The sequence below is a fragment of the Lemur catta genome, chromosome 12, assembly GCF_020740605.2.
Source record: "Lemur catta isolate mLemCat1 chromosome 12, mLemCat1.pri, whole genome shotgun sequence".
In the NCBI taxonomy this organism is placed as follows: domain Eukaryota; kingdom Metazoa; phylum Chordata; class Mammalia; order Primates; family Lemuridae; genus Lemur; species Lemur catta.
In genome coordinates, this window is record NC_059139.1 from 42682983 (window position 1) to 42701702 (window position 18720).

Genomic DNA, 18720 nt, shown 5'->3' on the forward strand with positions numbered 1-18720 from the left:
AAAAAGTCTTGTTGCATTGGCAAGAATGTAGACTTGTCTTCAGATAACATTTTATTGGTAGCTACTGCAAAGAAAAGACAGCATTGTTAGTATGATCCAAATTACATTTGTGTGATAGCTTTCTTGAAAAAAGGACATGCTGTCTCTTAACTACTGCATATAGCATATATAGTAACTTGTGATGTGCGGTTGTCATGGTAATGAAAATGCAATGGTCCTTTGTGCTCCATCTGAGTAAATAGACACAGACAACTTAGGGAACTTTATGAGACGTAAATTATTTCTGGTCCGTGGTTGTACCGAGTACTGAGCACATTCTTGTTTAAACATCTTTCTAGTTGTGTGTTTTCCGGAGCAAGCAAATGTAATTTATGCCTCAGAACTAATAAGAACATGTCTCCTCTTGGAATTGTTCATTCAGCTGAAATATGTTCATTGATACCTGAGGGAAAGGGGAATTAATGAATCACAAAACAAAATCGTGGTGGGGGAAATTGTGTCCCTCACTCTTTCCAGAGACTAGTTTCTGATAATTGCTATTAAATGGACTGAAAATTCTTTTAAAATCATTTCTTTTTCTTATATTTTTAAATTGGAGGTGTTTATAAAGTACAGGCATGTATTTTTAACTCTTTAATAAGTAGCCAAATAAAATAGGATCGACCTGTGGCCATTTAATAGATATCTTTATAAGCATGTTGTAATAATTATTTTCTTCTTAAATTTTTAACATTTTAATTGTTCAAAAATATTTTTAGAGAACACATAACTTAGTTCTCGCAATCCCTTATATCTGGTATATTTACATACATCTTATTTTGCTTCTTTTTTTTTTTTTAAACATACTTGATTCAATTTGTACTCCAATCATGGTACAGAAATGACAGGTAAATTTTTACTAATATCTTAACATTGTAGTAGTTCTGTGATTTGTTCACTTGAATTTTGCCATTTTGTCTTTGTGGATCATTTGCATTTATTGAAGGTAACAGCCATGGCAGCCTATGATTTTATTTTCCCTTGAACGTAAATTTAGGCCAAAATGTCAGTTTTTTACATGAACATCTAACTGTGACCTTTCTTAAATTTAAGTCCCAGTCTTACTCAAAATGGCTATTAAAGTAATAGCTCTGGAATGCCAGAGATTTCATAAAATTAGCTTTCTGGTGTCCTCTTGCCTTTGCAGTAGTATTGTCTCTACTACTGTATTAACTCATCTGAGACCCTCGTAAGGACCCTAATTCATAACTAGAGTCCAGCTCAGAAGTTACACATCCTATCCTTATTTGAAGATAAAAACCACTCTCTTCATGGCTCCTGACAGCTTTGCCTCTAAAACTGGGGCAGACAATTTACTCTTTGCCTTAAGTTCTATCACTAGTGGAGAATTTCTCATTCTGCCCCCACCGTCACTGGCCAGAGCTGGGCTGCATGCTAAAAAAAACACCTGTGCAAGAGGCTTTTGCTGTAACACTTCATGAAGCCAGGTCATGTCAGAGGCAATAACTCTTAAGAGATTCTGAGCATAGATCAGTCACTTTCTTAATACTAAAGTTATTGGCCACTTCAGGCTTAAGCCAGCCATGAGCCAAATGATCCCTTCTTCCCCAGGCACGATGAGCAGAACTGTTTCCTGGAAAACAATAAGCAGAAAGTGTTTAGGATGCTCTAAAGGTCACCACAGGCTCTTGTGCCATGCTGGAATTCAGGCCCTTCTGCAGATCGTTGGCTCTGGGTATGAGTTTCCAGACGAGAGTGTTTTTCCTCCTCCCTTTCTGTTTTTATTCATTTGAATCTGCTGAGTCTGACCATTGTAATTATCCCTGGTATTCATTTTGTCAACGTGTATTAGTGAGAGATCAATAATATGGATCAACCCATTCACTTTCTACTTGTTTGGGTGTATTGATTCAGTTTAAATAAAAGTCAACCTGCTGTATAATGTTTGTTTACCCTGACCCTTGCTGAACGTTTCCACGTCCTCACAGACTCTGTTTGTGTCAGTGTTTGGCTAAAAATATTCGGTTTCCTTGGGATTCCCATGTAACAGTACTCTGGTGTTGGCCTAAGCTAAACTCACTTTCCCAATAGGACTGATGGACGCCGCTGGTCGCTGGCCTCTCTCCCCTCCTCTGGCTATGGGACAAACACACCCAGCTCTACGGTCTCTGTAAGTGCCTGACATTTTTTCTCTCCCTCACAACCACAGAGCTATTACGCAGGCAGTGTTTTCTCTGGGTGTTTCCTGGTAGGGAGGAGAAGATAAATTCTGCGTGTCTGCCACTCAGAGTAAGGTATGCATCAAATGATGGCCTAAGAAACATAACAGGGACGTACTTTTGCTGCAAGCTTTTAAACTGTGGTACATAAGCTGAGTAAGTTCCAGGATTGCAAGTTTAGAGGAGATGGGGAGCTTTCATTTTAATACCATTTGGTGTAGTTTGCGGGGGGAAGAACACAATCTGGTTTTATTCCTTTGGTTCCATGTCAGTAATATTAGTGCTGAAAATGCCATTAAACTTTGATGGACTCAGTCTTTTTTCTTGTGTGGCTAGATAGAGCATTGGTTTATTTTGTTTTCTCTCTCCTTCAAAGAAAAGAAAATGGCAAACCTTAAATTATCTGTGCCTCCTAGGTAAGAACTTTCTTTTAAGGAGAGATTAAAACAACTTAGAAGGTTAAGAAATGAAAATAGGATAGAGGAAAAAGGTATGTTACTCTTGCCCCAGACTATAACATTTCTAGCAATTACTGGAAACAATTCAGTAGGTTAGATACATGCTTTTTGGCTTAAATTAGTGATGTTGTGGGGTATCTGTATCTGCAGGGCTTTAGAAAGCAGGTTCATTTAGAAAGGTCCAGTATGTTGTAGGCCTTCTATAAATGAGGTGAACCAGCCCTTGTACCCGCCAGGAATGTGGACCTCTGGCTCTAGAGGCCCTTCTGATTCATTTCCTTCCTCATTTTGTCAAAATCTCTGGTTCATTGTTTAGGGATATCCATCTATTGTATTTTTCACAGCTCCCAGCACTGAGTTAAGCACATAGATTCAGCCACTTAATAATACTTGAATTGACAAGAAACTACAATGACATAAACTCTGATAATCACCACTGCCTTATATTATGTGTTTCCAGAATTCCAAGTGTAATATGATGTGGGTTTTCTGGAACACCTTTAAAACCAAGTTGTTAAAATCTCTATTGGATTATTTTTACCATCTCCTTATAGTATTTTATTGAGCAGAAGTAATTTATTTTTCTGTCCATGCCATTTTTTTGTGATACATGAATTTATTGTCCATTTAGAAACATCCTAACAACCTTGAGTAATTTCAGTGGCACATCAACCTCACATCCTTAAAGGATGCCTAAAAGTCCTGAATGGCATCAGGGAATAAAGTTGTCACTAAATAATGGTGAAGTCATTCCTGATTATTATGGCAGTAACCGTCATTGGTTATTGGCCTATATTTTAGATGTGTCTCCTAACTTCAAAGTCTTTTTCGTATTTCAACTATGTCACCTTGTGTTGCCTTCAGTCACGTTTTAGTATAGCTTGGATACAGAAGTCTCTCTTTTGCAAGAAAAATAAAGGAGAATATAGAATCTTTCCATCTCTAATTAGTAAGTCATACACCATTTTTGAAAGTGACTTGATAAAGGGTATGCTACATAGAATCTGATCCCATTTCGTATAAATAATTTTTAAAATTATTTTTGTAAGTTCTTATATGGTAGGCACGAGTCTAATTAAAATGCATTGGCTCATTTAATCATAGCAAGATACCCTAGATGTAACTGCCATTGTTATTCTCATTTGATGGATCAGAAATCTGAGATATGGAGAATTAACTGAGAGACTGTTTACCATTCCCTTGTTCTCTCAGTAAGATTCCAGTAAGCAGTGTAGGCCCCAGTCTCTTGGCTCTTTTTAAGGAATTTACATGGCTTTTCTTAAACCTTGTCATTAATAAGCCTGACCTTGCCATTAGTCACATGGAATCACTGCTGTCTCTAACTTCCATATTTGTCTACAGAAGGAGACCTCTGAGACAATTTTTAGTCATACACACTTATTCTATGTTTCTAGCAGCTTTTCTTTAAGTGTTTATTTTATTGAAGGTGGTATCATATAATTATTGATGTCAATATTCCTATTTTTTCCTTCAGAATGAAACTTTAGTTTCTGAAATTACTATTTTTGCCTGACAGAAAGAACTGTTTGTGGACTGGAGGTGCTATAGTGTGTAAAGCTCAGCTATCTTTTGTCCTTATTGGTTGTTGATAAAAAATGATGAGTGAAAACTATTATAGAAAAAGTACTTCTCTTTTTCCTTAATTTCTTTGTGTTCTTGTTTTTTAAATATGAAGGCAAAAATGCTGCCAAACTGCTCAGTACTTGCAGTTTCTTCTTTTCTAAGTCTAATCTGAATCATTCGTAGATTCCCATTTTTCTCAGTTGTTAGTCATTTAGTCAATTGGAAATGTTATTTTTCAAATAAAAATATAGGATATATACAAATAAAATTATAATCACTTTGAAAATATGTTTTAAATTTTACAGATAATTGTGTTGTTAGCTGAATGCCAGAACTGCTTATGCTGAAATGTAAACATTAATATATCTTCATCCTTTGTATATTATGGAAACTGCAAAATTGCCAAATGTTAAAAATGCTATACTCTGAAGTTAGAAAGATTTGATCATATGAAGTTAATCAATCTTCCCAGAGAATATTTAGTATTACAACTTCTTTTAATGTCAAATTTTGCAATTAAAATTAATTTATGGGGCTTTTCCAAGGTAATATTTAGATAATAATTTTTAATTTTGAAATATGTAATATGGAATTGCAGCAGTAGGAAGATAGCCTCCTATGTTTCTTACCAGATAAATTATTTTATTTTCTACTGAGTGTGAAAGAATGGAAATAAAAATATAAATACCATAAATATGAGATATGACTATAAAATATTATTTTTACTAAATAACAAGTGGAAATTTATGCATGCATGTGGATACTATACTTTGCAAAATGCTTGAGAGACTAAGTGCTTATTTTAATGATATTACCCAGAACATGTTTTGAGAATTCTAATTGCCTTGAAAACTAGCAGCACAGTTTTTTGTACAAGGCTTCATTCTTTGAAAGTCAGTTTGATTTGCAGTATAGTCAAAAGTCATATGCAAACAAGCAGGTGATGAAACTTATTACCATACTTAGAGAACATGCTGGAAATACAAAGTAATGAGACTCAGTTTATTGCGAAACTCACAAACTAGTTCTCGAAACTCTTCTGAAAGTGGTATTCCAGGGACATCTTGACCCTTGGAGATGTCTCTTCAGTATCTGTATGGGTTCTTGGAGACAGCACTCGTGTTCCTCTGTCCTCGTGGCAGCTCTCCTCACTGGCTTTCAGGCTGTCCCCCGACTCCCTCATCTCTGCTGAAAGTCAGCCTATACTTCTCTGTTGTCCAACAAGACTGGCCTTTTGGGCCCTATTTGGTATCTTTCGAATCACCCCCAGGCCATTTTGCTGGCCATATACAGTTGTTCCCAGTGCCCTAGGCTCATCCTGGCGTCCCTTGGGTCTGGCCCTGTTTCCATTTACACCTCTCTTATTCCAACTGAGATGAAAGGGGTTCCCTCTCCAAGAAGCTCCTTGCCTCCTGCTTTCTTTAGTACTGTTAAGGTTATAACACTGGCTTGTACCACTGCATCCTTCAGCTCATCATATTCTCAATCACTAAACATGGGCCATATTCCTTACGTTACCTGGTTATGTTTATGATATAATCACAAAGCTTTCCTTAGACTTAACAGACATTAACATTTTGTTATATTTGCTACAGCTGTTTTTAAAAGCAAATTTTTATTTCATTTAATAAATAAAACATTGACGAAACCACCAAAGCCCCTCTCTGCACCGATGTCTTTCTCTTCCCTTCCTCCACAGAAAGACCCCTCTGTGAAACTGGTTGATATTGTTCCCATGCAAGCACAGATCCATAATATTTTAGGTAAAACTCTCGAGCCTGGTATGTTTTGGAATTAATTTTCACCTTTAGAAAGGTAACATGATCCCTGTACTGCACATAATAGCTCAGCAGCAACTGGACCAGCAGCTCATAATCAAATATATTAGTATTTCTACAGCAACCTGAATCAACATTCACACTAACTGGATTAAATAAATATTTTAAGTAGCTTCTCATCAGTTCAGTTGGTGCTTTGCCACCAAAAGAGATTACTGTAAATTCATGAACAAACTTCTGGGTTTATGGTTGAAATCTTGGCTACAAGATTATGGACATTGATTTACCTTTGAGACATATGTATAGATTCTGAATTCTGTTTTTCTGTTTGCTAATTTCCTTATCTTTGTTTTTATCACCACTGCTGCACTCTCCTGCTTGCACTGATTTTATTATTCTTTTCCTGATTTCTTGAATTGGCTTAGTTCATGTGTTTTATTTCTTTTTTCATAGTGAAAGTGTTTTAAGACTGTGCCCATACTTTCTGAATCTAGCTTTGGTTTATCTCATAGGTCTTTCTAGTAGTCTTCTCATTTTTATGGTTTATAAAATAATCTCATTACATTATAAAATCCTTCTTTGTCACACAGTGTGTACTTAGTAAGGCATTTTATAATTTCCAGTTGTAGGGATCTTTGTAAGCTTTAGTCATTAATTTCCAGCGCTGCTGCATTGCAGTGCTTTGGTATTTACGAAGGGTGCCTGTAATGTAATGACAGATTTTTTTTTAAAATAAAAAATCCTGCAAGAACTGACATTTTCAAGTGAGTGCTATCTTTCCAAATATGCTTATTCTAACCATATTTCCACATACTCAAAAATTTCTCCATCTCTTTTATTAGAATTGCTCACAGAGTTTACCTCCCACTAAAAATGAAAACAACAAATAATTTCTTTGCTTTATAGTTCTATGTCTCAGATTGATTAAAAGCGGAGTTATTTAGCTGTTCACCTTTTCTCCCTTATCTTGTTCCAAGTGTTGAGTGATGATTTTCATCTTCATCCTCCGACTTTTTACCCACGGCACAGATTGATGGCAATTGCATCAGAGGGCAGCATGCATTATAAAAAGAGGTTTCACTACCCTATTTTTGATTTTACATCATATGATTTAATTATGTTACTTAACTAAAAGTTATAACATTTGATTGTGAGCAGTGGTAGATATGGGTGACCATACTCAGTTGAGAGCTCATCTATGATGTAATGCATTCAAGTCTCAATCCGGTGGTGTTTTGACTTTGACTAGGTCCTATCCATTTTCAGAGTCTGGCTTTTCTCCCAAGAGGAAACTATATTTTGGGAAATTGTCTTACAAACAAATGAGGTGAAATATGGAAGGCATTTTGACCTCTCAGAGCATCAACCTACATATTTAGGTACTAGTTCTTGTAACATGAAAAGGAAATGATATAAAATGGTGGTATCGTCCACATTCTGCACATTGAACTCCTATTATTCATTTGAACAATTTCTTTTTGAGGTAGTCATTACAATCTCACTTTAATTTGTTTCAGTCATCCTGTTCCTCCCAGGAGAAGTTGCATCAGTTGCCATATCAACCAACGCCGGATGAATTACACTTCTTATCGAAACATTTTTGTACCACTGAAAGCATCGCCACTGAGAACAGATGCAGGAACACACCCATGCGCCCCCGTTCCCGAAGTCTGAGGTGTGTGGACCTAGCTGAAAACCTTTACTAGTTGAATTATCTGTTTTCAACCACTTTGAGTGAAGATGTCTGGTCCTCTAATTCATATATGTGTTAATTGATTTGTGAACTACTGTAAATATAGCGTAATTTTTCCACTGATGCATGATATTTTTGATTACCTTTGAAATGAATGTTATTTTTCTTTTAAATTCTCACAATTTGCTAATTGCTGCAATAGCAGTAATCACAGTATCCTTAGGGGACAACCTACAAAAACTTCTAGCCATGGGAAATTTCAAGGCAGTCTTGTTTGTTAGGTGTTCAGTGGAATATCAAAGTTTACCAAGATTTGTGCCATTCTTCTTCATTTAGTATTACAAACTAACACTAAATATAGCCACACTGGATAATTGTGGGATGTTTTAGGATATTCTGAGATGTGGAATAAAAGACCAGTTACTACTTCATCAACAGGCACTGTTTTACCACATGGATGCCATTTTATTTATTTATTTATTTTTTTTGAGACAGAGTCTTGCTCTGTTGCCCGGCTAGAGTGAGTGCCGTGGCGTCAGCCCAGCTCACAGCAACCTCAAACTCCTGGGCTTAAGTGATCCTACTGCCTCAGCCTCCCGAGTAGCTGGGACTACAGGCATGCACCACCATGCCCGGCTAATTTTTTCTATATATATTTTTAGTTGTCCAGATAATTTTTATTTCTATTTTTAGTAGAGACAGAGTCTCGCTCAGGCTGGTCTCGAACTCCTGACCTCGAGCGATCCACCCGCCTCGGCCTCCCAGAGGGCTAGGATTACAGGTGTGAGCCACCATGCCCAGCCCATTTTTTGTTTTATTAAAGGAAATCCTAAGATATCTGGTGCAAGCTGAATCTACCAGGAGTATAAACACACTGAAGTTACACAACTGTATACCACTGGGAAGGAACATGAACCTACTATTGAAATAAATAAAGAAAAACACACAACAGCTGTATGCCTTTGCTTCACATTATACATAATGCCCACCTCAGCAGCCCAAATAAATACTTGCCAGGCTAGAAAATGGATTTCAATTATGACACCTGTGCCACGGAAGACACCCAGACCTCTTCAGTGGTGTGTGGCAGAGCGCAGGTGTATGATAAAAGTGTGAAATTACACTGTTAAAGGTGTCGTAGATGTTGCTGTTTGTAGCTACCCTGTTTTGTTTTATATTGCAGTGCATTAATTGGTTTCCAGAGTTTACACAAGCTCATATTACATGCAGAATATAATCTCAGTTTAAGAACATTTTCTGCAATGCTGCTGTATTGTAACTATAATTATTTTGTGGCATTCCCCTTCTTGAGCTTTCTTAATCCTATTCAGTGTGTCTTTGTGTTTATGGGTGGGTACATATGTGTACATGTGTAGTAATGACTGATTTTGTAGTTTATTACCTAGTATACTTTTCTTACAAAGGTTGTGTAGTGTTTTTGATGCAACTGACTGTTTATAAATAAAAAGCTTATTTTCATTTCATGCTGTGGCAAGTTTAAAAGGGTAATTTGCTTTGCTTGCAGCCCTGGACGTTCTCCCGCCTGCTGTGACCATGAAATAATTATGATGAACCATGTCTACAAAGAAAGGTTCCCAAAGGTAATGAATTGAATTTAAGATGCCTAGCGTCTAAACGAACAGGCAACATAGGTCTAGAGTCTGTAAGGTGGTTTTGTTATGGGAAGTAATGAGTTGCATAAAACAGCACCATAGCCTCCTTAGAAAGATAAAATAACTAAAAAAAATATAAGCTAACAACTGCTGAGAACTAGCCACTCTCTGTACTCTGACCTGGCTTTAGAGTGAGTTTAGCTGGTGTGGCCACACACTGGGTGGCTTGGTGAGGTGCTGCGTGGACAGTCTGCTTTGAAAGGCCTGGGGACTTTGTGTTCCTCCTGCCCACGCTCTGGGCTGCTGCTGCCTTGTCAAGCAGACACTGCTGTTCTCCCTCAAAAGCCTGGATTGATGTGTCATGAAAGTTGGTTTTTTGTGTGTTTCTTTTTACTCTTACACCTCATTTTCCTTTTCTGTGATTTCCCATCTCTTCAGCCATTGTACTTCAACCCTTCGTAATTCAGAAGGGAAGGCCCCGTTGCAGCATCCCCCAGTTACACGGGTAGAAGGAATTTGAATTGAGCCAGAGATGATTTGTGAAGAGTTGTTGCCAAACCCCTGGCTGCAGCCATGGTGCCCCTGACCTCACCTGGTTTCCCTGTCTTTCCGCCAAAGCGTTTCCCCAGACTTTGGAGAGGGCGACCTCTCTGTGTTCTCCCCTGCTACCTTTGTTGCCCTGAGCAAGAGAACAAAAGGAAATCTTTGGTTTCATAAATCAGGAGTTAGAGTACTTATTATTTGTAATGAACCCAACATTGATGTCATTGATTGCAGCTGTTTTAGCTATTTATCACATGTCACTTGCTCACCAGGGAAGCAGGTACTGACTGTCCCTAGTTAACGCAGGGCAGGGTGTTAGAGGGGAGCAGGAGGAAGGAGGGAGTCTCCCCGCATATGTAATTAACGTAAGCAAGGAATATCGATTAGGCAGTAGGTGATCAGAGAGAGTGAAAGTTGGAAAAGACATTTTAGATTTATTTTACCAAGGGAGTCCCCTTAGCCTCTCGCACATAATGTCGCATTTTGAGAAAACAATAAGGATGGTATAAGACGCGGGCTCCTGACACATTAAAACCTAGTCAAGAAGATAAACTTTTGGCTCACCCTGTGGAACTCCAGCAACAATCCTGATTTTTGAGTTAAGTAAAAATGTAAAGAAATATTTGATATTTTTGACAATCTGTCTCTGAAAGAGCCCAGGATCTAAAAGGAAAGCATAACAATTCACAAATATCATTTGAGTTATTTGAAGCAGCTTATGTGGACTATTTAACATTTGATACGACATAGGAAAAAGGGTATTATATGCTCTGAAATATTCATCTTCACTTTGTACCTCAACTCTTTATTACACATAGTGAGGCTGCTGCTTTTTTTCAGTAAATGTTATCTTTTAGAGCACTTTTAGCTTCATAGCAAAATTGAGTGGAAGGTACAGAAATTTCCCGTATACCCTTTGCTCCACACAGGCACAGCACCCCGCCGCATCTGCACCCCCCCACCACCACCACGGTGGTACACTGGTTGCAGTTGATGAACCCACAGTGACACATCATTATCACCCACAGTTCACAGTTACATTGGGATTCACTCTTGGCGTTGTACATTGAATGGGTTTGGACAAATGTGTAATGACATGTATGTGCCATTATTGTATCACACAGATGTGAGGATTGTTTTTAATGTAATTTCTAGAATTCTATTTACCAACTTGTAAAGGTCTCTGAAAATGTTAGGTAAAGGAGGTGGTTGGATTGTTCACCTGTGTGTTTCCTTGTATTATATCTGCATATGTGTGTCTTCTCTAAATAGGCTACAGCTCAGATGGAAGAACGTCTAAAAGAAATTATCACCAGCTACTCTCCTGACAATGTTCTTCCCCTAGCAGATGGGGTGCTTAGTTTCACTCACCATCAGATTATTGAACTGGCTCGAGATTGCTTGGATAAATCCCACCAGGGTCTCATCACCTCTCGATACTTCCTTGAATTACAGCACAAATTAGATAAATTGCTACAGGAGGTAAGAACCATACACCATATAAAGTTTCCTGATTGTTTCACTTTTCCCCTGAAAAAAAAAATTTTTTTTGAAATCATTTGCTCACAAGTTATAATCCTGAGATGGAGTTCACATTCCAGGAAAGCAACGAAAAGGCAAAAACACCTACCTGATTGCTACTTGCTATACATTGATTCTAGTCATTAATTACAGTAATAGAAAATTAATGTAATAACCTTTACAGGAACCTTGGGACCCGACGGTCTATGACTCTAGGATAAGTAGGTTGGGAAGGATTTTGAAGCAGTGATTTTTTTTTTTCCCCCCTTAACCATAAAGTTATAAATTGCCTGAGCATATGTGTGTTATTTGATGATGCTATCTAGTTCTAATGTCTGAAAAAACTAAATGGAAAATTGCGGGCTTCTTCCAGGCTGTGTGTTCTATTAATTAACCTGCCTGTGGTGTTGGGTAGTAAATGGCAACTTACATTTTTGTTAACGTCAGTTCTTCTTATAACAAAATATCCAATTTCAAAATGACAAATAAACACAGGACCCATCTGGGCTTAACACTTGCATACCCAGCTCCAGATAACACTCAGGGCAGGAAGGGAGTACATGTGGGGAAATGGAATGAATGCTCAGTAGTGCAGTATGCTTCTCACTGAACTTGACCAGCCACAGCCAACAAACAAAACCTGTTTAGCCTCTGTATTTGGATATATTGTATTTCTGTATCTCTTAAGGCATAAATTATGCCCATGTAAACATAATCATGGTGGTTTTCCTAAGCATGGGTATATAAATAATTGCATAGAACTAAAGGAAAATACTAGCATCCTAATTTTCAAGAAATCTACCTGTCCTTGTCCCTACGGAATTTAGTTATAGCAAGATAAGAAGATCCCACTCTGGCTAGCAGCCCCTATTGTTCTTCCTTTTCCCACCCAAACTTTCTGTTCTCTGTCCCCATTTCTCACATTGCAACCTACTGCAGTCTACTAAAGTGGTGCTTCTCACACTGTCTTTGGGGGTGAACACATTGTTTTAGGGCTTTGTTTTTATTAATTTCTAATTTGGTATAGACGAGTTCTCTTCCATAAACTAAAATAACATGAGTTTTAGAAGTAAATGATCATTTACTTGGGTGTCTTGGCAGCATAAACTTGCTATAAAAGTCACTAAATGCTTATGCTCCATAATTGTACTTGTCACACTCTGATATCAAACGGTTTGTGGATTGGTGCTAGTCTGCGGACCACACTCTGAGGAGCACTATACTTGCATATAAAGTCTCTGTGGACTATGTCTGCTTTGTTCACCTAGGATGGTGTGTGACTCCTATATTTGTTGACTGAATGGCTTCTGACCCCCTCTCACTAAACTCACTGACGTCCTTCTTACTGTCCTATCCACAGGGCACTTTATTGAAACATTATTGCATCCCTCTCCCTTTTAATATATTCTCTTATCCTTGGTACCCCTCTGACCATTTCTTGGCCTCTTCCAAGGGTTTCTCCTCCCGCTCATATTTTCTACAAGTTTTTCCACGATCTCGTGTTGGATCCACACGCCCCCTCTCTCCTGGTGATCTTGTTGGCTGTCTTGGATTAAAGTCCTGTGGACTCTAATGGCTTCCATCTCTCAGGCCAGCAGCCCTCTCTCAGATTTCAGATTCATGTGCCTGCCTGCCTACTGAATATCTTTCCACCTGATGGCCTGCTGCGGCAGCAGCCCCCACCTGTCTAAAACTAGACTCAGCATTTCCTCAACCACACCGGCCTCTCCTGCGTTCTCTGCTCCGTCCTTGGCACCACGATCTGTCCGATCACCTGCTAGAACTCTGAGACATACTAGACTCCCTCCTTCCCTTCAACACGCAACTGCTGCTTAGAACTTCAGTTTACTTCCTCAGTATTTCTGCAACTCTTTCCTCCTGTTCTATAACCACTGTCTAGCTCAGACCCTCATCCTCACTGCTCTGCCTCCCTCCAGGCCTAACTCCTCAAATCCACACTTTCATGTAGCAGCAAGAATATCTAACACTCTTCAGTGGCTCCACTCTGCCTACAGGTAAAAACTGTAACGTGGCCTGTGGCTGTGCCCTCCCTCTCAGTGCATTCAGACTAGGTGTATAAGATGTATATGAAACATAAACGAATTTCTTGTTTAGACTTGGGTCCCAGCCCCAAGATATATCATTATGCATATGCAAATATTCCAAAATCCAAAACACTTCTGTCCCAAGCATTTTAGATAAGGGATACTCAACCTGCATAATATTATCCAGCTAACATTTGAGATAAACATTTCACGTTTTTTATATATGATGAAACAACTAATTTATAGGCTAATTATATTGTATATAGGAAATATATTTCATGAATGTATCAAATGTCCAGCATAACAAAAGCAGTCCTTCACTATGTCAACCATTACTTATATCTCAGATGTTACATCTGGCAAATTAAAGTTCTTAGCCAGCTTCCACTCTGCTTGTACTATTACTTAATGTGTCATAAACTTTTAATATCTCCTTCATTTGTGGTTCACATTTAAGAGCCCTTACATTTGATTTTTAACATAGATAATAAATCAAAGTTTGCAATTAAGGTTTAGCTAATAGAGCTCTTCTGTAGATATAGACATTTAATAGTGTCCATTTATGTACAGATAATGTCTGTGTATCAATCTTTTAAGAGTATTTTTGAATCACTCAATTTTTTAATATTTGCGATTATCTAATTAGCATGCTTTGCTGATTTTTTTTTCCATTACTGGAGCAACTCTGTATCATCATTCTTTTCATTGCCTTTTCATAGGCTCATGATCGTTCAGAAAGTGGAGAGTTGGCATTTATTAAACAGCTAGTCCGAAAGATCCTAATTGTTATTGCCCGCCCTGCTCGGTTATTGGAGTGCCTGGTAAGTTGTTCTTAGATGTGACTATGTTATTTATTGTTAACTGTGGGAAAGCAGTAACCATCAGAAAGCTCATTTCATTTGGTTTCAAACACCAGAGCTAAATGGAAAGAGATGAAGAACTACAACTTGTGAATGTTTACGACAACATCCATGTGTGATTTGTCTTTTCTTAATTTAAGAAAGAATTCTAGGACTCGTGCTGTATTAAGTGATAGTCATATCACATTCTGGTCACCCTTGAAAGATCATCTTGAAATAACGTGCTTGACCTTATCTCAGCATAATTACTTTGTGTCACAGCTCATTTAAAATGCTGGCTGTGCGTCACTTTTTTGGAGTTGCCAAGATTCAGAGAGGGAAATCAGAGAGAAATAGTGACCTGTAATTATAATTATTATTTGTTTTTAAAATGTGGCATGTTAGAAAATAAGCACTGGTTAGCAACCCATTTGGGAAAATACGGTAGAGCCATCTAGATTAGTTCATTTTAACAATTACATTTTTTTGGCCAGTGGTAATTTTCCTGTTTTAAAATTTTTGTTTTATGAAATTTTGATTGCGATTGCAATCAAAACAGTGAACAAATATAAAGCTTTGAACTTAAGAATTATTTTAAGGGCTACTAATACAGCATCAAAACTCACTTTTAAGTTCCACTAGCCATTAAAGTAATTATAACACCATGTACAATACAGCTTTTCAGAAATACACATACATACATAATATACATATGCTTGTAGTGATTTGGTTTTGCCCTTATTTTAATTAACATTCATAAAGTTTTATAATTGTGCAATATTTATAGCCCCATAAACATATGTCAGTGTATAGTGAGACACAGCAGAAGGAAAATCTTGAGAAAGGTCGGGAGTTGGAGGGTTGGGGGAAGGCTTTCCATCAGTGGTGAGAACCCTTAGAATCACAGAGTCATACACACCATTTGGCATTGAGTGTCTCTGGAAGAAGAAAAGGGAAAAAATACCTTGGATACTTCTGGGGGAGAACTGGGTAACTGGTGAACCCAGGTAGAAAGGAGGCTTAACTTTTTCTTACTACTCCTATTGCAGCTTTTGAATTATGCACTCTGTGTTTGTACTTCCTGCAATTGTTTAATTTAGGGGAAAATGTCATGTGGCATTAAAACTTGTTTTTCTGGACAACAGATATGCTAAGAGCAGACCTTGACTTAAAGGGAAAATAATTTTTTTTAAGCAGTAATCACTCATAATTATAAGAGAAAAAACTAAAAATACATCCTCTCCAAGACAGCAACAAGTGACCTTAGAAGTACCTTGGAAATGTTGCTGCTTTCAGTACTGTGTACAGCTCAGGTGAACTGGAGTTTTAGACTATGAGGGGATGTGTCCCCAACCTGTCATCTTGTGCCCACGGTTCCCAGGCTTGCTCCATCAGTTGATGTGACTTTGTGTAAAGGGCACTGAGTGTTTGTTTACATTGGTTTGGCTTTGCTCCACTTGCAGCGAGCTTTTGTATATGGCCTTTAGAAATTCTTGAGTAATTCTCAGGTGAAATGCTGAGATTCCAAAGTTGCCTATTTTAGGCATTAATCAGAAAAGGGAAGATGCTGGGGAAAAAAATTTAGGGAATATAACTGAAAATAGCAACTGTGCTTTACAATCTGTAAGCATAATTGTTTATAACTCATAAATCCATGACATCTTTGTGGACATAAGGGAAACACCAGCCTCAGTTTCTCCTACTATACTCTCACAACACGCTTCTGACACCAGTTGTACGGGAACCTCACACATAAGCAGTTCTGTAGCAGATACCAGCTGGGTGCCCTCCAGTTCCATTCCAACACTGTCTGCCGGGAGATAGCTTCACATCCTACAGGTCGAGGGCTCAGTCTTACAAGACCGCCTCCCACTTCCTATGCCAATCGCAAGCCCCAGGTTGTTTTACCTGTGCTTCTGACCAACTGGCTACCAATTGGGGTTCCCATAACCCTCTCCTTGGGTTCAGTTAATTTGCTGGAGTGGCTCGCAGAACTCAAGGAAACACTGATGTTTACCAGTTAATTATAAAATATATCAGGGAAACCAATTTGCTGGTGAGTACATGTGGTGCTTATTTTTCCATTCTTGGGATACGTTGCTTAATATGGGTTCCAACTCTCTCCAGGAGAATGAAAGAGATGCCATAGCACCGTTATTTCTTATAACTAAGTAATACTCCATGGATCATCACCTAAGTGCACATTTGGGAATAACACCAATTGGGTATCGGACAGAGGTAGTGAGTGGGGGGAGGGGATGGGTGTATACCTACATGGTGAGTGCGATGCGCACTGTCTGGGGAATGGACACGCTTGAAGTTCTGACTCGGGGGGGGGGGGGGCGGGGCATGGGTGTATACCTACGTGATGAGTGTGATGTGCACTGTCTGGGGAATGGACATGCTTGAAGCTCAGACTCGGGGGTATGGGGGGTGCATGGGCAATATGTATAACCTGAACTTTTGTACCCCCATAATAAGCTGAAATAAAAAAAAATATATATATAGGCCGGGAGCGGTGGCTCACGCTTGTAATCCCAGCACCCTGGGAGGCCAAGGTGGGTGGATTGCTCGAGGTCAGGAGTTCGAGACCAGCCTCAGCAAGGGCAAGACCCTGTCTCTACTAAAAAAAAAAAAAATAGAAATTATCTGGCCAACTAAAATATATATATCGAAAAAATTAGCCAGGCGTGGTGGCGCATGCCTGTAGTCCCAGCTACTGGGGAGGCTGAGGCAGTAGGATCGCTTAAGCCCAGGAGTTTGAGGTTGCTGTGAGCTGGGCTGACGCCACGGCACTCACTCTAGCCTGGGCAACACAGCGAGACTCTGTCTCAAAAAAAAAAAAATATATATATATATGTATATATATACATATATATATATATGTATCACAAAGGATACAAATGAAGAGATGCACAAGGCGAGGTATGGGGAAAGGCATGGGGAGCTCCCCTGTGCTCTCTGGGTGCAGCACCACCCTCCAGGAACCTCCCCATGTGCAGCTATCCAGAAGCTCCCCAAACCCAGTTCTTCGGGGTTTTTATGGACGCTTCATTAAGTAGGCATGATTGGTTATATCATTGGCCACTGGTGATCAACTTAGCCTTCAGCCTCTCTCTGAAGGTGAGGTTGGGGCTGAAACTCACAACCCTCTAATCACATGGTTGGTTCCCCTGACAACCAGCCCCCATCTGGAGGCTTTCTGGGAGTCCCTAACCACCAGTCAACTCAGTAGCATAAAGACATTACCACTTTGAAGATTCCAAAGGTTTTAGGAGTAGTATATCTGAAAACAGGGATGAAGACCAAAAATATATTTCATAATATCACAGCAGCTAACTAGAGCGATGTCATCCTAAAGATTTGTATTACATACTAGAAACAACAGACAGCCAAAAAATAAATAAAATACATAGGAAAAATGTATTCCCAAAGTTTTACAGAAGACAGAGGTAATTGGAAGTTTTAATTTCCTGTTTTTCCTTCTTAATCTGTATATTATGTGACTATTGGTATCTTAATTTTAGAGTTAATAATAAAAATGATGATTTGAAGTTTTCTTCCTAATATTTCCAGACACCTCTGTATTAAGGGAGTTTCCTTCAAAACCTTTGAGTAAATGTATTCTAACATTATTCCTTTTGTGACTGGTTGTGCGGAGAGAGAAAAGGAATCTCAAACCTGCATGGAAATTCCCAGATTTTAAAAGTTTGCTAAGAAGGCACAATTAAAACTCAGACCTGTTGATTTTCAATGAAGTACAGATCTTAAATGGAGCATAGTAACTTCAGAAGTACCTTCAGAGTTAACGTTACAAGGGAATTGGAAATGATCATTATCTTTGGGTTACAAGTGCATAAATGTATTGGCTTAAAATATGAATAGGCTTCATATATGAAGTGAGAATTATATACTTTTTAAAGCCACTTGCCTCCTTTCTGCATAAATAGGCTACAACCATGTATATCCAGCAGTTTTACTGTGAATGGGATTTATGTAATAAAACCTCAGACAATTGTGGCTCAAAGAAGTATTCATCTGTGTCTTCTGCTAGGAATTTGATCCTGAAGAATTTTACTACCTGTTGGAAGCAGCAGAAGGCCATGCAAAAGAAGGACAGGGTATTAAAACTGACATTCCCAGGTACATCATTAGCCAACTGGGACTCAATAAGGATCCTCTGGAAGGTAAGTACCTTGGTTGGGCTGACCTCTTACCTGCTCACATACTATGGCTTCATAGAAGAACTTAGTGGCAAATCTTTGTTTTTCCTCATGTTTTGGCTCTGTCTAGTGAAAAGGAAGCAGCCACAAGTCCAGGGGAGCAAATGAGCATGACCCATTTTGTGTTTACCTAGAGTATGGGGACAGGCCTTGAAATCGTAGGCCCGTCAGCCTGAGAATGCCAGGGTGTCCCAGCAGGGTTTA

At 38.6% G+C, this 18720-nt stretch overlaps 1 protein-coding gene across 3 annotated transcripts in view; it reads left to right on the top strand.

Annotated features, from left to right (window-relative positions):
- LOC123648507 (microtubule-associated serine/threonine-protein kinase 4-like) overlaps nt 1–18720 on the top strand; it is a 152025-nt gene that overhangs the window by 82496 nt on the left and 50809 nt on the right. For all 3 annotated transcript variants that reach the window (XM_045566371.1, XM_045566372.1, XM_045566373.1), the window contains 6 exons: nt 2092–2170; nt 7557–7714; nt 9258–9333; nt 11161–11370; nt 14174–14275; nt 18348–18480. In XM_045566371.1, the coding sequence (XP_045422327.1) occupies nt 2092–2170; nt 7557–7714; nt 9258–9333; nt 11161–11370; nt 14174–14275; nt 18348–18480 (758 nt within the window). The remainder of the gene's footprint in view (nt 1–2091; nt 2171–7556; nt 7715–9257; nt 9334–11160; nt 11371–14173; nt 14276–18347; nt 18481–18720) is intronic.